Here is a 27,017-nt window from a genome sequence, read left to right on the forward strand (position 1 = left end):
AATAGGCTGGTTATCTTATGAGGACTACGGTTGTATCCACTGGAGTTTAGAAGATTAACAAATGACTTGATTGAAGCATTGAAGATCCTGAAGGGTCTTGTCTAGGTGGATGCGGAAAGGATGTTTCCTCTTATGGAAGAATCTAGAACTCATGATATCTGTTGGCAAATATGGAGTTGCGCATTATGTATAGATTAGTTTTCATCATGAAAGATCATGAATCTTTGGAACTCTTCTCAAAGCATGATGGAAGCAGAGTAATTCGGCATTTTTAAGGCACAAGTTTGTCGATTATTGAGTCGATTATATACAAGGGAGTGAAAGGTTATTGAAAGTTGGCTGGAAAGTAGAGCAATCATATGAACCATGATCTTATCAAATGGTATAGCAGACTCAAGTAGCTGAGTGGCCTACATCTTGTAATTTATATGTTCAAATGCATATTGTATTTAATTTGATAATATGTAATTCATATTTGATCATTTCTTGCTGTAATATTTTTCATCCGGTTTCATTATAAATCTTTCAATTTTAGATGGCACAGATCCATTTGAGCATCTTTTATGAAATAACTAATTAATTTAAATGATAAAATGTTTGTGTTTGAAACTCTTAGATTTAGCCTATTACACTTGATGATAAGATGCTTTATATTCAGTTACATATTATGAAAGATCATAATCGTTTGTTGATTTATTTCTACTTTGTAAGGTTACAGACATTGCTGATGCCATGATACTGAAGCAGCTTTTCGAAAACCTATTTCAAAATGGTGTTGTTGTTGTTGCCACATCCAATAGACCACCCGAAGGTAAGAGCAGTAAGAAATGGATTAACTGCGATTATGATCACTCTTGGCAGTCTGGTCTTTGTGTATGGGCATTAATGCATATGGTGACAACTACATTGATCATGCTGTTTGAATCCATCGTACTTGATGAAACGATGATGAGCTGCTGGTCAAAGATATGGAAGAGAAAATGGGGAGGAGGTGGTGTGGTGTTGTATTGGGTTCAATCTTGAAGTTGATTACAAAGCTGTACTTGTGGAGGCTGGGAGCAATTTTCCATTTGCTTCCTGACAATGGTAGTAGAAACTAAGATGGATAAAAGTATTTATATTATTTGAAAGAGAAAAGAAATTAACTTTGACTTTTTCCATCCTCTAACCTTCCCGGAAGTTGTCACATAACTATCAGCTTAACTTGTTGCTTTAGGGCATTTGCATTTGCAAACTTTTTTCACTTATTTACCTTCTCAAGTTAGCATTTGGATCACTATTTATATCTTTAGCTAATTTTTAATGAATCCAAGAATTCTTCCTGCTCTGCATCGAGATAATCTTAATATTTAAATACCTTACTGAATGTTGGGAAAAATACTTAAAACAGGTTAAGTCCTCATCAAGCTTTTATTGTACTCAAAAACCTGCAATAATATTTTCTTTTTTTTCCTTGATCAGTAATCGTTTATACTTCTGTTGTGAGTACCCCAGGTAAATTTGCATAATAAATAGCATTCAGGAGTTGTCAAGACTTCCTCCCACATAACAAACCTTACCAACCTTGTGAACAAGTTTCATAAAATTTTGGCAACATAGCACAACTTATGGACATAAAGATTTAAGAGTAAGTTAATTCTGCAGGAGATATAATTCTAGGAATCTTTATTTGTCCTAATTATTGATATATCTGACCTCTGATAAAATTGGTGGTTAGCATTCAAGCTGTGATCCAGTGAAGATAGTCAGTCTGATGCTAGTTATTTTGTGGAAGATTTTGCAGGAAGCTAAGATCTGGGGCCTTTTGCTTTCTCTATGTTCATGATGGTTTGTAACTTGATCACCATAATTTGGTCCTGAAGGAGGCTTTATATTTAAGCTACGTAATTTGATTTCTATGATTGACTATATTTTTTGAGTCATAAAGTTGTACAGCACGGAAACAGACCCTTCCATCCAATTAGTCCGTGCTGACCAGATATCCTAAATTAATCCAATCCCGTTTGCCAGCATTTTGCCTGTATCTCTCTCAATCCTTCCTTTTTCCTATACCCACCCAGCCTCCATCATTTCCTCTGGCAGCTCAATCCAAACACGCACCCTCTGTGTGAAAAGGTTGCCCCTTAAGTCCTTTTTAAATCTTGCCCCACTTACCTCAAACCTCTGCCCTCTGGTTCTGTACTACCCCACCCTAGCAAAATGATTTGGTTTATTTACCCTATCTACGCCCCTCAAGATTTTCATAGAATTATAGAATCCCTTCAGTATGGAAATGGGCCATTAGGCCCAACAAGTCCACACCGACCCTCCAAAAAGAATCCACACAGACCCTTTTCAGTAGCCTATTACTGGGGAACCTTGATTATCCAAACGGGATGGGCGGGCACTATTTCGTTTGGTTAATTGATTAAATGCCTCCCCTCTGGGGCTCGGAGTTTTTAAAGTTTGCTCCTTGTTCAGGAGACTGCAGCAGGTCACCGCATGAGCCCCTGCCCCCAACTGACCTCCGTCCCCTGCTCCCCAACCCCGCTTGCACTCCCAATCCCGTCTAACATCGCCCCTGCCCCTAATCCCGTCCAACCCCGCTCCCGCCATGCAACACTGCCCGCCCCCACCTCCAACACCCCCCACCAAACGGTGTGGGGCACCTATCCACCCCCATCCTTCTCCGGATTGTACACAAACAACAAGACTGCTGCTGCCTTTGTGGGGTAAGTCTTCCAATAGTGCGCGTGCACACAGCCACAGCCAAGAACACTATCTTTTACTGCAACTTTTTGAGAGGTTCCACTTTTGCCCTGTACTGGAGAATGTTGGAGAAATTATCTGGGGAAGTGGGGGGGGGGTGTTAGGGTACACCCCTCTGTAGAACTCCAGGAAAAGTGTGGAGAGAGAGAGAGGGTGGGAGGTCAGTCATTTGGAGACAGTGCCTGTTTAATCATTGTAAATAAAAGATGCGATCACTGTTGGAAACACGTCTTTGATGTAATGTTTCTATCGGGACCTCGAGATCTTCTTTGGATAATCTGATTTTCGGATAACTGGTATTTGGATAATCGAGGTTCCTCTGTATTCTACATTTGCCCCTAACTAATACACCTAACCTACACATTGCTGAACACTGTGGACAATTTAATATGGCCATGACACCTAACCTGCACATCTTTGGATTGTGAGAAGAAATCCACACAGATAGTGGGAGAATTGTCAAGCTCCACACAGACAGTTGCCTGAGGCAGGAATCCAACCTGGGTCCCTGGCGCTGTGAGGCAGCAGTGCAAATCACTGAGCCACAGTCCTCCCTATAAACCACTGTAAGGTCACATTCGCCTCCATTCCTCCAGGAAAAATAGCCCCAGCATCTTCAGCCTCTCCCTATAGCTCAAACCCTATCGCATTGGACTTTGAAAAATGCACAGTTTTATTATTGGATTTAAGGTTGCAGCAATATGGGCCAGAACTGCTTCCAAACTGCAGCCGTCCTTGTGTTTGACTTAATTCTAATGTGCATGTTTCAATCTGATCTGCTATGCAGCATTAAAAATCAAAAGAACTGCAGATGCTGTAAATCAAACATGAAAACATAAATTGCTGGAAAAGCTCAGCAGGTCTGGCAGTGTCTGTGAAGAAGAATCAAAGTTAATGTTTCGAGTCCAGTGACCTTTCCTCCCGGATGCAAAGCATTAACTCTGATTCCTTTTAACAGATGCTGCCAGATCTGCTGAGCTTTTGCAGCAATTTGTGGTTTTATGCTATGCAGTGATGTTCATGGGCCCTTCCACTCTGAGCTTCATCCACCTCACGTTGCCCCTAAGTCTTATTTCTGGAGCTTGATGACTTCATTTTTAGTGCACAGTTGAACGAGTGTTGACAGTCCTTCAACGCCCTACTTCAGGTATGCATTAGTCATGTGAGAATCTCACTTGGCTGCTGCTTAACAGTCTGGGTCATTGCAATTGATCCTGTTACACTGACACGAAGAACCACTTTGAGCAGAATATGCTGGACAACAAATAGGACAGAACGTATTTCTGTTCCTTGTAATATATTCCTGAAATGGTGCTTTCTATAGCATTGTAAAAGCTTAAAATACTATTCAATCTTAGTGAAACAACTGGCAAATGGTTATATCCATGAAAATTTACTGGCTGGAATTTTCTTCCTTTTTTGACACTTTTTCCTTTCTCTTGTGAGGATGGGGGTTCCTTACTGAATGTACAGTCCTGCAAATGGTAGTTGCCTTCTTTATCGTTCAAAAATAGCAATTCTTCAAATGTGGGTATGACAGGCTGTTTGTCTTCAGTGGATAGTAAAAACAAGGACTGCAGATGCTGGAAACCAGATTCTAGATTAGAGTGGTGCTGGAAAAGCATAGCACTTTAGGCAGCATCCGAGGAGCAGGGAAATCGACGTTCGAGCACAAGCCCTTCAGTGGGTAGAACAGTTGAGAACAATTCTATCTTCACCACACATTAATGTACAGGTACTTTCCTGTGAAAGCCTGTCAATGTTCAAAGGAGGCTCTTGCCTACTTTTCTCCCATTCTCTTCTCCCTTCCTGCTTCTCCACCTCCTCCTCTCCTTCCACCCTTCCCATTCACAAAGCAATGGCACTGAGATCAATCACTCTCAGACTAGATTAATGAAGCATGAACTCAGTGATAAAACTTGAGGCCAAGTTCTGAGCATGTTACAGTTCTGGTTCACTTTTTCTAACCAGGTGAGGTTATAGTGTGTGTTCCGGGTAGGCCCGAATAAAACATTAAAATGGCATTAATGGTTTACACTTCTGAGCTGCTTTGTAATTTAGACGTTAGGATACTTCTGTAAAAATATGAAGATAGTCGTGAGTTGAAAGCCTGGCTCTTGCCATGAACCCTTTTTCTAAAGAAATCCAACACTCCATGCTGAAGAGGCTGGTGTTCCAACGACCATTCATGAATGCCTCTAAACATATATTGACCATGAAAGTTGTCTCTTATGTACAACCTAAATCTGTTTATTATAATTTATTTAAAAGTATTTTGCTGGACTATTCCACTGTGTTTGAACAGAGGCAGTACCAGTTGTTTATATAGTCCTTGTATAAAAATAAACCTTTATCTCTCTCTCTTTCAGAGTTGACTTGTGTCACAAGTCTACATTGTAGATCTTTCTATTTCAGTTGGTCTGTGGACTTTCTGCTCTTGTTCACATCATAACTATCACTGATCAATAAAATGAGCTCTCTATATTGCTCGAGCAGGAATCAATTTTGTGTCTTTGGTCTTGCTATTATCTGCTATTGTTGGGGGATGCATTTGCCAAAGTTAAAAAAGAAATGTTATTATCAAGCTAAGTAGCAAAGCTAATATCAATTTTCTCTTTCAGACCTCTATAAAAATGGGCTTCAGAGGGCTAACTTTGTGCCATTCATTGCTGTCCTGAAGGTAAAGGAAGTCATGTTTTGATGTTTTTCTCTCTGACTGTAATATTGATAATCAGGGTTTACACAGGTTCCTTTGATCTTGCCTTCAAGGAGAATGCAGCTAATAATTACTCCACCAATGCTGCTAATGGAATTGCTGTTCGAAAAGCAGAATCGAACAATGACAGGTCCTTAGATTTTTGAGTGGCACACTGCAACTAGATAGCTTGTTTTTTTTCTTAACTCTGTGATTGCCACAGGCAGTTTTGGGGAAAAGAAAACTGTGCAAGGGGAGTTTGTGGAGGAATCTTGTAGGTGTAATCTCAAGGGAGAGGAAAAAAATGACATGTAGAAATCATCTGAATGGTGTTTTGAATCAGTGCATACACTGTCTAAGTACATTAACTCATTGTTGAGAGATCTATTCTTTTAAACGCAGACTTCGTTGTGAGTTTGGCATGATTATTTGGAAAATGGTTACCTTTTAAACAGTTTATTGGATTTATGTAATTGTTCCTTTTAGAGCATTATGTTTACCAGGATTTTAAACTCTGAATTGTGAAGATAAACTGCATTTTGGTTTTTTTTGTTGTTTGGGGCATGACTGTAAGTTTAACATTTTTTGTTTTTGAAATAATATTTGTAGCTGCTTAACAATTTGTTTCTTAGTCATTCTGAATGCAGAATGTTGCATTTTATTGATTGTATGCACCCAAAAGAGCAGAATCTGCAAATCAGTACAAAGGCTGTGGATATGGGTTGGTGTCTGAAGGTTTTCTGACAGATAATCTGGCAACCATGTTTATGATGACCTTTTCAGTAATCCTTTTTCATAGCAAGGCTTGAAAAATTCATTGCTTTTACCCAAGTCATTCAACTCTTTTCACTCATCATATACGTGAATGATTTATACTTAGGAAATGGAAGGCCGTTATCAAAAATGGTAGATGCTGTCAGTTTGGTGGTTTTGCTAACATTGTGAAAGAATGTATCAATATGCAGAACAATATAAATGGTGGAAGCGTGATTAAGACCATAAGGTAGGGGAGCAGGATAAGGCCATTCAGTCAATCGAGTCTGCTCTGTCATTCAGTCACGGATGAAATGTTTCCCTATCCTATTCTGCCTTCTCTCCATAGTCCCTTTAAATGACATCAAATTTTGTTTGCCAAAGTATGTATTATGAGAATGAAGGAGATCATTTTTTGGCAGAAAATTAGAATCTAAATCATGTAGAGCATTAAGGAGAACACAGATATATTAATCAGTAAAAGAGGTAACACAAGGTAAGGCCATCCAAACAGTCACTTTTATTCTCGCAGATATAAAACACAAAAGCAAGAAGGTCATGTTTGGGTTATGTAGATCCAAAGTTCGATTGTGTGCAATACTGTGAACGGTTCTGTTATCCATATCACAAAAAAGGATTTTGAAGCTCTAGAGAGTAGAATAAAAATGTGCAAAGATGTTACCAAAATTGAAAGCTGGAGAAATGAAACTAGTCAAGCAGAGGTGTATTGTCCGGACCAGTAATCCAGAGACCCAATCTAAAGTTCTGGGACCATGGATTTGAATCCAGCTATGATGGTGAAATTTGAATTCAATGAATAAATCTTGAACTAAAATCTAGTCTCATGGTGATTATGAAACCAATGTTAAATGTGGTAAATCTAGTTTTTTAATGTCCTTTTAAGGAAGAAATGTCTGGCCAACATAACTAAAAGGCCTGAGAAAGCCACTAGTTATATCAGACTGCTACGAAGTCTGAGGTCAGTCTACATTCACCAAGGCACTGGAAACAGCGGTGGCATACTCAGCTCTATCGATCTTGCAAAGTCCTTCTTGCTAACCTGTGCCAAAATTGGGAGAGCTGCCCCATTCAAGGAAAGTGATGGCACCAGATGGAGTACCGGGCCGTGCACTCAGAGCTTGCACAGATCAACTGGCAGAGGTCTTCTCCAATATCTTCAACCTCTCCCTGCAGCATGCCTCTGTCCCTGCCTGTTTTAAGAGGGCCAACAGAGGCTTGTTTCTGTAGTATAGTGGTCATCACGTTCACCTTACAGTGGTTAGCACTGCTGCCTCGCAGCGCTAGAGACCCGGGTTCAATTCCCGCCTCAGGCGACTGACTGTGTGGAGTTTGCACGTTCTCCCTGTGTCTGCATGGGTTTCCTCCGGGTGCTCCAGTTTCCTCCCACAGTCCAAAGATGTGCAGGTCAGGTGAATTGTCATGAAGTACTTTGGTCATGGCATTAATCAACTCCAACCTCCCCACTTCTCTTGACCCGCTCCATTTTGCCTATTGGGCCAACAGATCCACGTCAGATGCCATATCACTTGCCCTTCAGTCCTCCCAAGAACATCAATGAGGCCAAGAACAGCTACGTAAGAATCCTACTCATTGACTACAGTTCAGCCTTCAACACTATTATCCCCCTGAGACTGATTACTGAACTTAGTGATCTTGGACTAAACCCCACTCTCTGCAACTGGATCCTCAGTTTCCTGACCCACAGGCCACAATCAGTGAAGATTGGGAACAATATTTCATCCTCATAACACTCAACATTGGAGTCCCTCCCAAGGGTGCGTACTCAGCAACCTACAGTATTCACTGTATGCATATGACTGTCGCTAAATACTAGAATAATGCCATTTAAAAGTTCGCTGATGAAGCCACCATAGTCGGTTGAATCTCAGATGGCGACGAAACAGACTACAGATGGGAGGTGGAAGACCTGGAAAAATGGTGCACTGAGAATAACCTAGCTCTCAATGTCAGCAAAACCAAGGAACTCATTATTGACTTTTGGCAGGATGTCACTCCTGCCGCCTACACATTAACAGCACAGAGGTGGAATGAGTGGAGAGTGTCATGGGAGTGATCATCCACAACAAGTTTTCTTGGACTCTTCATGTGGAGGCACTGGTTACAAAGGCCCAACAACCTCTCTTCTTCTTCAGGCAGCTGAGGAAATTTGGCATGATGGTGAATACCCTTGCCAACTTTTATAAGTGTGCCATCGAGAGCATTTTGTCTGGATGTATCACTACCTGGAATGGCAACTTAAAGGACATTCAAGATTGGAGACAGTTACAGAGGGTGGTGAACTAGGCCTGGACAATCACAAAGACCAACCTCCCATCTATAGAATCCATCTACAAGGCCCGCTGACAAGGAAAAGCCGCCTGCATTCTCAAAGATCCATTCCATCCTGGCAATGCTTTCCTACAACCCCTACCATCGGGGAGAAGGTACAGAAGCCTCAACACACACCAGCCAGTTTTGTAACAGTTTCTACCCTACTGTTGTTAGAATACTGAATGGACTCACAAGCTCTTAACATTTGCCTGTACCTGTGTTTTTGTTTTTGCTGCTATTTATCCATTGTTTACTTTTATGATTCTTAACTATGTGATCTGCCTGTATTGCTTGCAAGACAAAGCTTTTCACTGTGTCTTGGTACATAGGGCAATAAATTCAATTCAATTCAATTCCATAACTGAACAGAGCAATGTATGAAATAGTCATTCCTATAGAAACATACTTGATAGACCATGTCCCAGAGACCACCATCACCATCCACCAGACGTTTCAGCACAGTGGTATACAGTTGGATGGCATTTGCCGTTGAGGTCTTCAACATTGATTCTGGATCCCATGAAGTTTCAAAGCATTGTATGGAACATGGGCAATGAAACATTCTGCTGATTACTACTTACCAACCATTTTTAGCAATGAGTTAGTTCTCATATATGTTGAGCACCATTTGGAGGGCACACAAGGGCACAGAATGTCCTCTGGATAAAGGGCATCAGTGTCCATGACTAAGAATGGCTCATTAGCATGCTACTGACTGAGCTGGCCAACATAAAAGGGCACAACCCCTGGACTGAGTCTTTGGCAGGTGGTGTGGGAACCATCTTCAGCTGCTTCAGCAAAGAACTTCCCTTCATCTTAACATCAGAAATGAAGATGTTCACTTGTGATTGCATGATGTTCAACACCATTCGTGACTCCTCAGATACTGAAGCAGTCCATGTCCAAATGCAGCAAGACCAGGACAATATCTAGGCTTGGCTAACATATGGCAAGTAATATGCATGCTACGCAAATGCCAAGAAATGACTGTCTCCAATCAGAATGAAGCTAACTATCACTTGAAATTCAATGGCATTGCCATTGTTGAACCAACATTCTGGTGGTTACCATTGACCAGAAACTGAACTGAACTAGCCATTGAAGTACAGTGGCTACAAAAGGAGATCAGAGTCTAGAAATACTACACCAATAACTCCGAGCCTGTCAACCAACTTCAAGGCACAAGTCAGGAGTCTGATGAAATACACCCCATTGGCCAAGAGCACTCAGGAAGCTTGACACCATTCACAAAACAGCCCGCTTGATTGGCACAACATCCTTAAACATTCTGTCCCTCCACTATTGATGCACAGCGGAAATCCAATGAGGCACTTTGGACAACACTTTCCAAACTCATGACCATTAACATCTGGAAGTTCAAGGGCAGCAGGTATATGGGCACTGACACACCATTCTGGAATATTATTGAAGATTTGAAAACAGTGCTATCAAGTGGCATTTACTGATGAATAACCTGTTCATTGTTGGTCAGGTTAGGTTCTGCCAGGGCTACCTCATTCCCGAACTTGTTGCAAGCTTGGCCCAAACATGGACAAAAGGGCTGAACACGAGGGAAAGTGAGGGTCACTGCCCTTGACATCGAGACAACAAAATTGTCATTCTTCCTCCAGGTGTTGGGTGGTTAGGGTTTGGCTATGGAGGAGACTCAGGACTTGCACGTCCTTGGGGATATGCAAGGTGGAGTTAGTACTAAGCCACCGGGCTTAGTACTAACTCTGAAACATTCCGCAAGTTGGCATCCTGTCTCCCCAACCACGTCAGATGACGTGTGTGGAAGTACAGCTAACTTTCTGCCAGATGTGGAAGGATCCTTTGGGGCCTTGGACGGAGGTGAGAGGAGAGGTGTGGGCGCAGGTTTTGCACTTCTTGTGATGGTAGGGGAAGATGCCAGGACGGGAGGATAGGAAGGTGGAGGGTTGTGGATCTGACAAGGGAATTGCAGAGGGAATGGTCTCTCTGAAACACAGATAGTGGTGGGGAGGGAAATATATCTCTGGTGGTGGGGTCTGTTTATAGGTGGCAAAAATGGTGAGGATGATGCGGTGTATCTGGAGATTGGTGGGTTGGACAATGAGGACCAGTGGTGTTCTGTCCTTGTTGTGGTTGGAAGGGTGGGGTTCAAGAGTGAAGGTGCAGGAAGTGGAGGAGATGTGCTGGAGTACATCGTCGACCATATGGGAGGGAAAATTGTGGTCTTTGAAGAAGGAGGCCATCTGGGATGTTCTGCGGTGGAATTGGTTCTCCTGGGAGTAGATGTGGCAGAGGAAGAAGAAATAGGAATAAGGGATAGAATTTTTACAGGAGGCAGGGTGGGAGGAGGTGTAGTTTAGGTAGCTGTGGGAGTCTGTGGGTTTTTAGTGGATGTCAGTGTTGAGTTGCTTCGGGAAGTGGAGAAGGAGAGGCCCAGTAACGGGGGGGGGAGGTGTCTGAGATGGTTCAGGTGAACTTGAGATCAGGGTGGAAAGTGTTTGTGAAGTTGATGAACTGTTCAACCTCCTCATGGGAGCACAAGGTAGCACCAATACATCATTGATGTAGCAGAGGAAAAGGTGGGGGATGGTGCCAGTGTAGCTGCAGAAGATGGACTGTTTCAGGTACCCAATGAAGAGGCAGGCATAGCTGGGCCCCATGCGGGTACCCATGACTACCCCTTTGGTTTGGAGGAAGTGGGAGGATTGGAAGGGGAAGTTGTTGAGGGTAAGGACCAGTTTAGCCAGTCGAATGAGAGTGTCAGTGGAAGGGTACTGGTTGGATTGGCATGAGAAGAAGAATAGAACACTCTCCACTTAGCTGGATGAGTGCAGCTCAAACAACCACTGAAAGCAGCACATGATAGGATGTCGGAAAATGAAGAGCAAGCCCCTCCCACATATTTCACTAAAAGACTTCTTGATGTGAGGCACTGAGTAAAAGGTGAGATACAGCCTGCGAACGTTGTCAGCAATAGATTGTCAAGGATAAACTCCCAACATGTGGAGACACATCAAACAGGTGTCCTCCTTTTACCCAGTGTTGTAGTATTCTATTCCTGCACTCCTTTCACTCAGCTCCTTGGAAGACAAAACCTGTCCAAGGAAGTACTGATACCTGAGATTAAAACCCTTTGTGATATTGAAATGACAACGCAGTAAAAGTGAGTATGTTTATTTTATTCCCCGCCCCCAATTATATCTATTGTAATGCGTAAGTGGTAAGTAAAATCAATGTGTAACAATCTTGTTCATTATTTTTGTATACTCTAAAATACATAGCCTGATTGGATCCCTTATAAGCAATCTACCGTACATATGGTTTTTTTTAAAGAGCTGCAGGAATCTTGCATTAATTTGAAAAATTTAAATTTGGTTAAAAGAGATGCTGCTTCCACTGGACCACTCCATCCCCCAGAGTCTAAAGTTTTAAATGAGACAAAAATGAAATAACCCTAACAATAAAATCAAATCAAGAACAGTAAACTTTCCTGTCTTTCAATTGATCCTTTCATTAATCAGTAAAGGCAAAACATTCAGAAATTTGAATGTTTCTCTCTTTGACTTTAGATTGCTCACATCCTATGTTACCAAATCAAGCAACTACCTTGATAGTACGATGTAATTTCAGAATTCACAATGTATTGGTCTTGCTGTGGAGAGCTAGAACTGAAACTTGGATGATGTGACTGCTGTGATGTTTTTACCATTGTAAACAAACATAACTGTTGCTTTTTACAGGAGAACACTGACCTCTGTTGTTATTGCTGATCTTTAAATCATTTAATTTTGTAAAAGTTTGTTTCCAATGGATACTATGAGCCATTCTGATCACATAGCACATAGCTAAAGTATATTGAGATGTTAAACCATTTGCCCTTGTAAGCTTCTTTTATTCGATAGATTGGTGTTTCTTAGTATTTTTGTTACTTGGATATCTCTGTTCCATTAACAAGCATCATTGCAATAGTGAATGGCATGAGCAATTAACCATCCTCTTAGAGTCATCTGCCTAGAAGCTTAAATTGAGTTGTCAGATTGCAGCCTTATAAGACTTTGACCCTACAACAGCCTTTTATAAACTACAATGACCCAAAGACCAACCTGTGAGGTCAGTACTGTGACCTCTGTGCGGCTGTCACCTGAGCTGAGTACTGGGGTTAATCTGCTGCCGACATATTTGCTTATCAATTGACTTTGCAGTGCAGAGTCTGCCCACTGATGTCAATTTAATTCTTTGTTGTTCATGACAAGTTCTAAATCTTTGCCACATAAGTTTTGCATCAATTTTTAAAAATATGCCTTTCCTCTTCATTTCAAACGTATGTTAGGCTTATTTGGTATCATACAATTAGGCCTATATCAATGGTGTATTCTTTAAGTTTCTAATGAAGGCCTAACTCTAACCAAGCCTTACCCACTAACTCCCACTCTAGTTGAAAGGATCAGGGCCCATAATGAAACTAATAAATTTCCTCTGTTTTTGGTGTACTGATGTAATGCCGAATCAAGTTTTCTGTTTTTAATCCCAGGGCAATTAGTATAGTCATTGGGATTTTTAAGTTCTTTGTTACAGGCCACCTCGGAGGTCTGCAGAGAAGAACCCTAATCCAATAAACGTCTCATTTAGATCATGAAAAGAAAGACTAAGGAGAAGCCCCACAGGAGAGGTCGTTTCCACTGCCTCTAAGCAGCAACACTATGGGGAACTGTCAAATTAACCGGGAGGTCCCCATATTTAACATGCATTTTCTGTTGAAACTAATAATAGAATAATTATTTAATGCAGGTAGAACCTTTATAACAGGCCATAAAAGAAATAATAATTGTCCTCCAAAGAACTTGCCATTATGTTAGCTGTCTTGCAAAAGGCATGGGGGAGGGTGTGAGAAATGCAAGTAATAAATAGCTCTGGCTGAAGTTGGTCACAGAAAAAAGAATTGATAATTAGATGTAATTAGGGTGTATGAATCGTTGTCTTCTGTTTTGGGAATGAATAAATTTGGAAGAAAAAACCCTTGTGGTGAACATGCTTTGATGTAAGAAGAGTAGTTGTGGCTTGGCAGCATAAAGGCAGTGTTTTATACTTTTTGCATAATAGCTGTAACACAGAAATGGTGAAAGGACTATAGCCCCCTATTTGCTTTAGACCAAGTGCTTTGAGGTTGGTTGATTCTTTTCAAACAAAAAGCATCAAAAGTTTTCAGCTGTTGGTAATGAGGAGTAGACCTCAACACAGCTGAAGGAGTGAGTTATCTCTAGTTTCTCCCTCTGGACTGAACAATAACAGATCAAAAAATTGAACTTGCATCTTAATTGTGATTGAGGCGCAAGGTAGAGTTTGTAGGTGGAAAAAGTGTTTTAACTTGACTTTTTGCAAGCTTGTGGTGTTGCATGTAGTAATGTAGCATGCAAATATGACTTAAGTACAAGTACTGTTCACAGATGTAAACTTGTTCCTGTTTTGTGATGGTGGGTTGGACATTCTCAGTGGAGATGATTTTATTGCAAAAAAAGAAATGCACATCACGCTGCTATTTTGGCTTCTTCCTGAGTGATCACTGTGTATAAAGGGAAAATAACTACGGAGGGTTGTTCCAGCACTGTTTAGAATTGGTTCCTTGTGCAAACATAGCAACTGAGAACGACTAATTCTTCCCCTGGTTTTACTAATTTGTTGCTGTTTCTGTTCATGTTTTGCCTATCAACTACAGAGGAATAAAGGTTTATTACAGGAGTTCTGGAAGGAATTGTGTTTCAAATTTACAGCTATATGTTAGATTTTAAAAGCTTAAGGATTGACATATTTGTTTCAAAATTAACAAGATAATTAAACTGTAAAGGTTTTTTCAGTGTTGCTCAACAACAGTCAGCTGTTTTGCTTTACCATTGAATCCTCTAATCCTATGTACAGCTTGGATCTAATGTCCAAAAAAATGTTATAGACTAAAGCCGAAAAGTATCTGGGGAAAAGGTATTCAAATAAGCCAGAATGAGGTGAAAAGTTGGATGCTGGATTAAGCTGATTTCATCTGTCCATTGTGGTATTGGTTTATAATTTCACTACATTTAACGTTCAAAGGAAGTGCTTTCAAAATGGGGTTTAATTTCCTCTAATGCCATACTTGTTTGTTGTTCCCATGTGTATACATAATCTATTAGAGATGTTTAAGATGATGAGCTGATTGATGGGAAGCTGTTTTCTCTGGTGTGGTGTCAAGGGCATAACCTTGAAGTTAGGGCTAGGCCATTCAGCGATGATGTTGGGAGTACTTCTTCACACAAAGGATAGTTGAAATCTGGAACTCTGTTCCCCAAAAAGCAGTTGTGGTTGGGTGTCAATTGAAAGATTTAAAGACACCTTTGCCTCACAAAAATGTGGATTTAAGATGATCTAATTGTTTGGAGGAACAGGCTTAAGGGAGCGAATGATCTGCTGTTGACCCAATATTCCTCAATGTGTGAAAATAGGAAATACTTGCAAAGCAAACCACTGCATTTATGTTTTAAAAAGACTTGAGTTAATTGGAAACATGTTTTAAAATGTAGGAAAAGTTCAGTTATGGATATTTGCCACCAATGAAAAGGTGTTTGTGTTGTTTCACTCAGACCTACCCTGATGGAATCATCATATCGCTTTGCGGATATTTCCTCCCAGTCACTTGAGTGTGTTTTCGTATTCCAATCTTGATTCTCAGACATTGGCTCAGATTTGACTGTGATAGATGTTGTTAAATGGCCTACCATAGATTAAGCCTTAGCCATGTACAAAAAGGATTTTGGTTTTTTTGTGTGGCAAGGAGTGAATGTGTGAGCTGATAATATTCAACAAGGGCAAAGTGAATACATCGATTGCATCTGTGGTATGTTTTTGTTGCTTCCAGGTTTGATTTCTTTGAAGATTTTTGACCTGTCTTCCATTTTTCCATGCTTTGCTAAATGTATTTAATCTTGAGCTTTGCTCCATGTTTCCTCCCCTCCCCCTCAATGACACCTTTACCAAGTTAGGCTGGTTCCCCGTACTGCAGCAAAGCGATTTCAAGATCCTCTCTTCATCTTAAAATCTCTTTTAAGCTTCACCCAGCATATATGATCATACCTAAAGCCATCACTGTCATGGATTGATCCTTCAGCCTCTCTCTCTTTCAACTTTACAATATGATTCAGTATATCCATTCTCCCAACCTACTAAAAGATCCTACATTATTTATTTTTGCCATTCTATTAATCACACTAATCCATAATGTGTTTGCTGCTGTCTTTCCATTTTCTGATCTGTTGAACTACTATGTTTAGAATGAAGTATGTGATATAAATAAGTTTTTGCCTTCGTTTTTTACAGGAGTGAAACCTTCCATCAAAGGAATGCTAAAGCTAACATTCCAGTTAAATCTTGCCAGTTGTCATTGAGAGGGTTTTACAGTGACTGACCGTTTAGGGTTTTACAGCCACTGATAATTTCAGCAAGTTTGGAAAGATGATGAGGACTGGGGGGGCGGGGTAAATGTTTCCAGTAAATTTCCATTTTACAAAGTGTAAAGTAATTACATTTTTAAGAAGTACAGCTAAAAGCTTGTTTTTCCATGTTATGCATGTGATAAAACAAGAAAGTGACTGATAAATTGAAGCTGACACTTGTTCACAGACAAACCTCTGCTTTCATTACTACTGAATATCCTATAGAAATAAATACAATGAGAAAGGTTCAGAATTGAGATCTGTAGTAAACAAAAACAAATTGAATAACAACTTACAAGAAGATGTAACACTGAAATCATTTTAATAAGGAAAATCTATCAGATTTTTATTATACTTCAGTTGTAGGATATGGAATGCCTCTTCAGAAATCAGGTTGGAAACAGATTTTCTTGTAGCTTTTTAAAAAAGAAAATCAATATATATTTGAAAACGTAAGAAGCCTAAAAGAAAGAATGATTAAACTAGGCAGTTTTAGAGGACCCACAAAGGTGTGAATAGCTTCTGACAGTTATTTTGAGGAACCTTAATAGAATACTAAATTATATCCCTTTTTTAAAAAAAACTGAACTGCACAATGTATTTTTAAAGTGGATACATCTCAGACTTACCAGATATGGCTTTCTGTAACTTGTAGCTTGAGATTTTGTATCCCAAAACAAAGACAGTGCGGGGGTACTGAGAAAGCTTTGCAGTGCCTCACTTAAATGGGATTATATGTATTCATGTCTCATGCAGGGTTCCAGTAGTTGACTTGGCAATCTTCATTTATGCATTTTGAGCACTTCACGGTGCAATTATGAATGATTCAAAGAATCAGTCCTTAACAACCTAAATTTTAAAGGCTGATTAGGACAAGGATTGATAGTATAGTAGGGTAGAACTTGTTGCAGCATCATTTCTGGAATCATTATTAATCATTTCTGGTCAGACACGTTTCTGTATTTTGCTGACTATCTTCAGCTATGGTGTTTAACCCTTGGGCTACCAATCACCACATTTTGTTACCTTTAATCCCCACACAACCAAACTTGGGATACAAGAGCTCTAAATTGATAGTTTGGGTAACCTCATTAAGGAGAATGCTAATGTAGATTGCTTGAAAATTACTCTTCCCATTTACATGTTTCCCCTTCCAGCTACTTTGAAAAATAATCTGGGCAACATTTTCCTGTGAAAGTGCTAAATTTCCTTTCTGTATACTTTTAACAGTTTTGCATGAGAATAACTGATCCTTCTCTATAATTTAAAAAAAAGTAAAAGCAAAATACTGTGAATTCAGGAGATATGAAATAAAAAACAAAGTGCAGGAGATATTCAGTTGGTCTGACAACATCTGCGGAGAGAGAATTAGAGTTGATATTTTGAGTCCAATGTGAATCCTCTGAATTCTCTTTAAGTGCTGGACATTTGCTTTCGGGAGTTTGATCAAAGAGTACCCACGAAGGTTCAAGAGATCCATTATGTTATGTCTCTTGGCTGGTAAAAGCCCAGTATGATAATGTATTTGGTAGATGCACTCCTGTGTGATTGTCATTGTGTTAAGCGTGAACTGGCATTCTCGAACACATTGCATGGACAAACCTTGTATTTGAATGGAGCTGAACACTTAACTGCTGGCAGTAGCATTCTATAAGCATGCTGATTTAGGAGAATTTCCACAGTGCTATGAAAAAGTCAATAGTAAAAGTGATGCAACATATATTTTTGTGTTAGTTATTTATCTTAACTCATCCTTTGTGTAGCAGAAAATAATAAATAATGTGTATCTGTCTTGCACTTTAACATTCTCCGAAAGGAGCTGTACGCGGAAACATGAGCATCTCACAATAGTTATGACAGTCTAAAAGATAGCTAGCTGAAGCCCAAGATGGGCCTGATTTCTGTTGATAGCTACAGTTGGACCAATAACTACAAAAATAATCAGGTTTTCTTGATTACGAAGGTGTATAATGAGAATTTTACCTTCAGCTGTAAGTGGTCAGCAAGGTGCAAAGGTTTTGTTATATGTGCCAGAAGTTTTCAGAACTTGCTTTATCTTGTTCATAACATCACCAGAAAGTTCCTCATTCATGTCATGCAAACTGCAGCTTTGTTCTCTTTATTGCCTTTGCACGTATGCCTAACCTTTTGTCCTTTTGCAGCACAGAAACTTCCATGATCTAGAGTCTCAATAGATTGCAAAGATACATCAGAGATGAAAGATTGCATCATTGAAAATCACTATAATGCCTGTCAAGAACCCTGACAGCGTGAATAAAAGTAATTCAGAACAATTATTTCCAATTATAGAGAGTAAATGAAAGACGGGAATCAAGCCACAGTATCTTTAAAAAAAAATAATACTGCATACAGCAGATCAAGTTGAGAAATCTAAAAATATGATTTAGCCTTAATCCCGGTGTACCACAGAGCTTGATTTTTTTCTTTGTACATCTCTGTCACCTATTAACAATTGCTTGTCATATGAATAACTTAGAAAATCCACTTTGCAAACTTTAAAAATAAACTTTGTAAATAACATTCTGCCATGAGGCATTTGATTCCTTTAGCACTTGGGAATACTGAGAAATGGGTGTAAAGATGTACCTTACTACAGATATGAGACATATTTTTAAAATCAAAATTTTTTTTATGGATTTCAATCAAACTTCCAAGAAAAAATACTTTTATGGAAATTATTCTCTTGCTTTCGTTTTGCCCCAATTCCTCCCCTGGAAGCAGATTGACAAATCATTAAGAATGTCTGTTCCTGGAGGAAATAGATTCAGTTTACACGAGTAAAAGTGTAGCTTTGGGGAATTCCATTTTCTTACATCTCTTGGCTGGTAAAGGCCCAGTATGATGATGTATTTGGTCGATGAACTCTTATGTGGTTAGCTTTGTGTTGAACATGAATTGGCATTCTTGAAAATACTGCATGGGCAAACCTTGTGTTTGAATGGAGCTGAACACTTAACTGCTAGCAGTAGCTCTCTGTAAGTATGCTGAACCTTGGTCAGTTTAATAAGGGTATAATAATAACTTTATTTTAAATGACAATGTAAAATATTGGTAGGGGTGCTTCAGTACTGTTTAGTACAGTTCCAATTGATAGTACCCCATATGAAGAAATGACAAAACTCAGTCACAAACCGTACTTTTGAAATTATTGCTAACACTTGATGATGACAACTTAACATCAACAATAAAGATCTGATCAAATCAATAGTTAATTATTAAAATCAGCAGCTTATTTCATTAATAATCTAATGTGGACTTGAGTAAAGGTATTTATTTCCTTCTTTGGCAAAATATGTTTTACTTTTAAAAAAATTCAGCGATAAAGCATTTTCATTGTTTAAGTTTTGTATCTTTTCCTCTTTGGTGGTTAATAGCAAAAGTCACATGGGGAAAGTGGGAGTTATGGCTTTTGTAATTCTGTACTGTTTCTACTAGCTACTTTTGGCTCTTGTACTTGAGACAGCTTTTGTAAGTAAATCCTCGCTTCCTACACCCCTGAAAAAAGAATCTCCACTTGCCCAGATATCAGACTGAATTGAAGATGTGCCGAGGGATTGTCACAGAAGCCATTTTGTTGTCTACCCTCAATGTAATCTATCAAGACTTTGAAAAGAGGCAAAAAAGTATTTGACTTATGTGCTATCAGCTAAACACTTTTTAAAAAAGTTTGCTTCATGAAAGTGAATAGAAGCAATGTAACTTATTTTTGTATTTGTTTATCTCAACTCGCCCTTTGTGGAGCAGAAAATAAATACAATACAACTGTATTATATTTTAATATTCTCATAACAATCCTTCTGCTTTTCTTAGTTTTTATCAAATCTATCTCGAATAACCGTTTCTGCTTAAGGACCCAGGCAGACTTCTGGATTTTGAACTTAGAAGTTTGATAAAAGACTGCTTAAGGAAAAGTGATTGATTTTAGTGATTGTTCCAAGGTCAGCCAGGAGGACCTCATAACAAATGAGTTCCCTGATTGTGGCTGTTAATCAGGTCTGATCAAGGACACCTGGCTGACAACTAAGAACAGAAGTGTCAGACATCCTGATGCTTTAGGAATTGACTCGATTAGGTTGTACCAGAGTCAAGGACTTGCCGCTATAAATAAAGTGTGTCTTGGTGATGGGATACCAGCCTCTGTGGAGTTACTTTGGTGGTGACAAGATTAAAGCATGTCTTGAAGAAACTCACAGCAGTCATTTTTGAGTTGGGGTAAAGGCTGGTTGGTACGTAGCATTAATCACATAACCAATTGGACTTCAAACATGCACTAGAACTGGCTGTATCATTGGAACTGCATTTTGGTAATACAAACAAGACTTATACAAATAATGATAGGGCTCTGGGTAGTGTTGTAGAACAGATAGACTTAGGGGTTCAGGTGCATAATTCTTTGAAATGTGTATAACAGGTAGATGGTGGTTCAGAAGGCGCTTAGCTCAGACCTTTGAGTATCGGAGTTTGGGATGTCATATTGAAATTGTACAGGATGTTGGTGAGGCTTCTTCTGGAGTACTGTGCACAGTTCTGGTCACCCTGTTAAAGGAAGGACATTATTAATTGGAGAGGGTTCAGAAAAAAAATTACCAGGATATTGCTGTTTGAGTTATAAAAATAAGCTGGGACATTTTTTCACTGGAGTGAAGAAGGTTGAGGGGTGACCTTATAGAGGTTTATAAAATCATAAGGGGTGTAGATATGGTGAATGACAAGGGTGCTTTTTAAGGTGAAAGGAGAAAGATTTAAAAAGGACAGGAGAGGCAACTTATTTACACAGAGTAATTTGTGTGTTGAATGAATTGCCAGAGAAGGTGGTGGATGCAGGTATAGTTAAAGTTTAAAGTCATTGGGATATGTTAATGAATAGGAAAAGTTTGGAGAGATATGGGCCAAATGCAGGCATGTGGGACTAGTTTAGTATGGGAACATGGTTTGCATGGACTGGTTGGACCGAAGAATCTGTTTCCGTGCTTTATGACACTGAGTGACGAATTTTGCAACAATTTATTCCACAAGAGGTGAGGGTTACTAATTGGTTGGCAAGTTAACTCTGAATAGCCAAGGTATTGCCATAAGAGAGAGAGAATCAGGGGATCTTAGGTTCCCATGTTTCTTGGTAATTCAAATATAGGTGCAGGCATGAACATATTCCCTTTGTTTGAAAAGAATGGTCCCTACTTATCTATTATGTCAATTCTCATAAGTGTCAATGAGCCATATTGGTTGGTTATCTTAAATTGGCTGCTAGTGTAGCAATAAATGCTACCCAATCACTGAATCGCTTCAAATGATGGGCATTTTGTTTGGGTTTTGCAAGCATATGTTAATTGAGCAGGGTCTTGACTTTGTCCATCACAGACAGCCAGAGGAACGTGTCTAATGCAATCTGCCAGTTGTTGGGATGTATAACTTAGATACCTGATGTGCTTCAGAACTGAAATTCAAACATGACGTTGCTTCATTGTGTGGTAGGCAGAACATGTTTTTATATTGAAGTAGTAGAAAAAAAAACACTCCATCTCCACTGCATTGCAGCAGTGTGAAGCAATGTGCTTAAACTGTTATTCAATTTTTGAAATACTTTGCCTTTCCAAAATAATTTGAGGTAGACTGTACACTTATTGGGTCTGAAAACAGTGGGCATTTGTTCATTTGAATGATACATAGTGAGAATTTATCTGATCAGGGTAGCCATCATCCCACAGGATAGCTTTAATGTATTCTCTTTTTGTGTCAATATACCGGTCAATATACACCATGGGATCCACTTTCTATAAGATTGATCTTATCAATATTCAGTTGGGCTGCAATGCTTTTACTAATGCAGTTCAAATCATTATTTTTATTGTGCAAATAATGTAAGTATGTTTTTTGGTACTTGTACCAACAAAGATGGGTGACCTGTGGTTTACTCAACAATAGCCCAGATTTTCTGATCAGGGTTGTAAATCCTATTTCTGACCCCGATTGGACAAGAAAATACACTCTTATGTTTTGATTAGTCCTGCCCTCAAAATTCCTGTTGAGATGTCTTCTCTTAGGAAACAGAGTGATCAATGCTGGAATGCTTACCAGAAGCAGAGTGGATCAGTACAAAAAAATCCCATCCCCACCCACCCACCCCATTAAGTTCCATATTCCATAGTTTAAATATTCTGCAATCGCTTTGATAGCAACTGACAAAATGTTTATAAGATGAGATAAGAGGTAGGGTGAGTTGTTAGATAAGTGAGAGGCTAGGTTAGCAGGTGAGTGATGGATGAGGCAGGAAAGTCATTGGTGGATAGGTGGTGATGGGCTGCCAGATAAGTGGGTCTATTGGATTTGGGAATCTGGCAGGTCTTGTGGAAGAGTGGAGTCGGGAGTAAGGTAAGGCACGGTCAGTTTGCATGTGGTGTCAGGTTCAACAGGGTCAGAATGGGGACTGTTAGGTCAGTTGGGGTTGGGTTTGCTGGTTGTCAGGTCAGGAGGGCAGGTTTGGAGTTTTATTGCTCAGTTTGGAGGGGGGCATAGGGGATGTAGTAGGTTTGTAATCCTTTGGCTTTCCTGGTTAATTCAACAGTTTAAGTGAGTCACAACCCTTCAAAATTTCTGAATTCAAGGGACTTTTTCAGAGGATTTTGGATGTAGATTAATTGCCCTGAGGAAATTTGAATTTCCCAGGCAATTCCCAATGTCAGCTGCATTGGGATTTCTGCATGGTCCCGACCCGCAACTCCAAACTATCCTGCAGAAACAACTATCTGTCTGACCATTGAAATTTCTGAGCCATTTGTACCTTTTCCATGTTATTCTGTGGCTGCATGCACACAGAATGCACACAGTTTTGACACATTGGCACAAAACACTGCTTGATGATATAAATGATAACATTACAACTTAAACTAATTTAGGATTAATATGAGGTAAATAGGAGTTAATAGATGCTGACTGAACTTTAAATGGTCAATGATGTTCATACTTCAGAATGCATTCCAAAAAAAATTAATAATGTTCTGATGAATAGAAAATATTAATAGTGCATCTAAAGCTTTCAGTTATTTTTCCTTGGCTGGCAAATGTTCAGCTCAGTTCTCATTTTAATTTTGTTGTGTTTTTTTGCAGAAATATTGTGAAGCCATTGAATTGGATTCTGAAGTTGACTACAGGAAAAGACAGCTTCCTGGAGCAGGGAAACTTTATTATCTGTAAGCTTAAGAAGAAATGCTAAGACACCCTATTGCATTGAGAAATGCAAATAGACTGAACTATGCTTATCCACCAGGATGTAAAGACTGTCATTGGGATCAATGAGTAAAACTGACAAGAGTGAAAATAATTTCTATGCAGCTAACTGAAAACATGTCAATCATTGTACCCAAAATATGAGGTGAAATAGAATGAGAAGCATTGTGGGTATCAAGAGCTTTAGCCCAATGAAAATGCTGGTGGATAATCAGGAAGCAATTAATGGTTGCACTCTATTTCCTTTTCATTTTTCTGTTCAAGGCTGAAGCTGTGTGCATGTATCATAAGCTGAGTATTAGTGACCAAGCAATAACTTCAAGAAAATAAGCTTGAGCGCAGTCTCAATAGATTGAAAGCAGTTTCTATAAGTGGATGTTCCATCTACCATTGTATCTTTACAGAACCCTCAGTGAATTGTATGATCCAAATTTACAAAATGCCCAAAGAGTGCACGATTGGAATGACTCTGAGCTCTATTCATAATTTTGCTTTCCATCATGAGGCCACTGCCAAACCTATTTGAATGTAGAAACAGGAAAAGGTCATCTTGCTATTCGAGCCTGTTTTCTTATTCAGTTTGGCCATGCTAATTTGTAACCTAATTTGCAATGTATATCCTATACCAACTGAAAGAATAATAGAAGGCAGCAAGATTGAAACTGCTTTCAATCTATTGAGACTGCGCTCAAGCTTATTTTCGTGAAGTTATTGCTTGGCCACTAGCTGGTGTTCCTATCATCAAAAATGAGATTAGATTAGATTCCCTACAGTATGGAAGCAGGCCCTTTGGCCCAGCAAGTCCACACCGACCCTCCGAAGAGGAAAAGGAGAATATTGTAGAGGAGAAGAATGAGGTACGAGACATTAGACTAGAAAGGATCGAGGTTAGTTGCGAAGAGGTGTTATCAGTTCTAGAAGGACTGGAAGTAGACAAGTCCCCTGGGCCAAATGGGATTTATCCAAGGATTCTCTGGGAAGCTAGGGAGGAGATAGCAGAGCCTTTGGCTTTGATATTTGAGTTGCCATTGTCTAAAGGTTTAGTACCAGAGGACTGGTGGATTGCAAGTGTTGTGCCCTTGTTGAAGAAGGGCAGTAGAGATGACCCAGGCAATTATAGACCAGTGAGCCTTACTTCTGTTGTAGGAAAGGTTTTGGAAAGGATTATAAGATATGAGATTTATAATCATCTAATAAGCAACAATTTGATTTCAGATAGTCAACACGGTTTCGTCAGGGTTAGGTCGTGTCTCACAAACCACATTGAGTTTTTTGAGAAGGTGAGCAAGCATGTAGATGAGGGTAGGGCAGTTGACGTGGTATACATGGACTTCAGTAAAACCTTTGATAAGGTTCCACATGGTAGGCTGTTGGAGAAAATCAGAGGCATGGAATTGAGGGTGATTTAACAGTTTGGATTAGAAACTGGCTTTCTGAAAGAAGGCAGCGAGTAGTGGTTGATGTAAAATATTCAGCCTGGAGTCTGTTTATTAGTGGTGTGTCACAAGGATGTGTTTTGGGACCACTGCTGTTTGTTATTTTTATAAATGACTTAGATGCAGGCATAGGTGGATGGAGTATTAAATTTGCGGATGACGCGAAAGTCGATGGAGTAGTGAACAGTGTGGAAGAATGTTACAGGTTGCAGGGTGACTTCGATAAACTGCAGAATTGGGCTGAGAGGTGGCAAATGGAGTTCAATGCAGCTAAATGTGAGGTGATGCACTTTGGGAAGAATAACAGGAGGGCTGATTTGGGTCAATGGAAAGATTCTTGGTAGTGTGGATGTACAGAGGGATCTTGGCGTCCATGTACATAGATGCCTGAAAATTGCCACCTAGGTTGATAGTGCTGTTAAAGCATACAGTGTGTTAGGTTTCATTGGTAGAGGGATTGCGTTTCGAAGCCGCAATATCATGTTGCAACAATACAAAACTCTCGTGCGGCCACCCTTGGAATATTGTGTACAGTTCTGGTCACCATATTTCGGGAAGGATGTGGAAGCATTGGAAAAGGTGCAGAAGAGATTTACAAGGATGTTGCCTGGTCTGGAGTGAAGGTCTTATGAGGAAAGGCTGAAAGACTTGGGTCTGTTCTCATTGGAAAGAAGAAGGCTAAGGGGGGATTTGATAGAGCCATACAAGATGATCAGAGGATTAGATAGGGTAGACAGTGAAAGTCTTTTTCCTAGGATGATGGCGTCAGCTTGTACGAGGGGGCATAACAACAAATTGAGAGGTGATGGATTTCAGACAAATGTCAGAAGCAGGTTCTTTACTCAGAGAGCAGTAAGGGCGTGGAATGCCCCTACCTGCCAATGTAGTTAACTCAGCCACATTAGGGAAATTTAAACAATCCTTGGATAAGCGCATGGATGATGGGATAGTGTAGGGGAATGAGCTTAGAATAGTTCACAGGTCGGCGCAACATCAAGGGCCGAAGGGCCTGTTATAGAACATAGAACAATACAGCACAGAACAGGCCCTTCAGCCCATGATGTTGTGCCGATCATTTGTCCTAGCTTAAGCACCTATCCATGTACCTATCCAATTGCCACTTAAAGGTCACCAATGATTCTGACTGCCACTCCCACAGGCAGCAGATTCCATGCCCCCACCACTCTCTGGGTAAAGAACCTACCCCTGACATTCCCCCTATACCTTCCACCCTTCACCTTAAATTTATGTCCCCTTGTAACACTTTGTTGTACCCGGGGAAAAAGTCTCTGACTGTCTACTCTATCTATTCCCCGATCATCTTATAAATCTCTATTAAGTCACCCCTCATCCTTCTCCGTTCCAATGGGAAAAGGCCTAGCACTCTCAACCTATCCTCATATGACCTATTCTCCATTCCAGGCAACATCCTGGTAAATCTCCTCTGCACCCTCTCCAAAGCTTCCACATCTTTCCTAAAATGAGGCGACCAGAACTGCACACAGTACTCCAAATGTGGCCTTACCAAGGTCCTATACAGCTGCAACATCACCTCACAACTCTTGAATTCAATCCGTCTGCTAATGAACGCTAATACACCATCGGCCTTCTTAGAAGCCGTATCCACCTGAGAGGCACCTTTCAAAGATCTATGAACATAGACCCCAAGATCCCTCTGCTCCTCCACCTTACTAAGAACCCTACCGCTAACTCTGTATTCCGCATTCTTATTTGTCCTTCCAAAATGGACAACCTCACACTTGACAGGGTTGAACTCCATCTGCCACTCCTCAGCCCAGCTCTGCATCCCTTTGCAGCCGACAACAGCCCTCCTCACTATCCACAACTCCACCAATCTTCGTATCGTCTGCAAATTTACTGACCCACCCTTCAACTCCCTCTTCCAAGTCATTAATAAAAATTACAAACAGCAGAGGACCCAGAATTGATCGCTGCGGAACTCCACTTTTAACTGGGCTCCAGGCTGAATATTTACCATCTACCACCACTCTCTGACTTCGACTGGTTAGCCAGTTTTCTATCCGACTGGTTAGCCAGTTTTCTATCCAACTGGCCAAACTTCCCACTATCCCATGCTTCCTGACTTTCCGCATAAGCCTACCATGGGGAACCTTATCAAATGCCTTACTAAAATCCATGTACACTACATCCACTGCTGTACCCTCATCCACATGCTTGGTCACCTCCTCAAAGAATTCAATAAGACTTGTAAGGCAAGACCTACCCCTGACAAATCCATGCCTGGCTGTCCCTAATCAAGCAATGTCTTTCCAGATACTCATAAATCCTATCCCGCAGTACCCTTTCCATTACTTTGCC

At 40.0% G+C, this 27,017-nt stretch overlaps 1 protein-coding gene across 4 annotated transcripts in view; it reads left to right on the plus strand.

Moving 5' to 3' along the window:
- The window catches only part of afg1lb (AFG1 like ATPase b), a 168,835-nt gene that overhangs the window by 97,421 nt on the left and 44,397 nt on the right, over positions 1-27,017 (plus strand). For all 4 annotated transcript variants that reach the window (XM_043687086.1, XM_043687085.1, XM_043687087.1 and 1 more), the window contains 3 exons: positions 712-811; positions 5,370-5,428; positions 23,122-23,204. In XM_043687086.1, the coding sequence (XP_043543021.1) occupies positions 712-811; positions 5,370-5,428; positions 23,122-23,204 (242 nt within the window). The remainder of the gene's footprint in view (positions 1-711; positions 812-5,369; positions 5,429-23,121; positions 23,205-27,017) is intronic.

The sequence above is a fragment of the Chiloscyllium plagiosum genome, chromosome 3 (assembly GCF_004010195.1).
Source record: "Chiloscyllium plagiosum isolate BGI_BamShark_2017 chromosome 3, ASM401019v2, whole genome shotgun sequence".
Taxonomy (NCBI): domain Eukaryota; kingdom Metazoa; phylum Chordata; class Chondrichthyes; order Orectolobiformes; family Hemiscylliidae; genus Chiloscyllium; species Chiloscyllium plagiosum.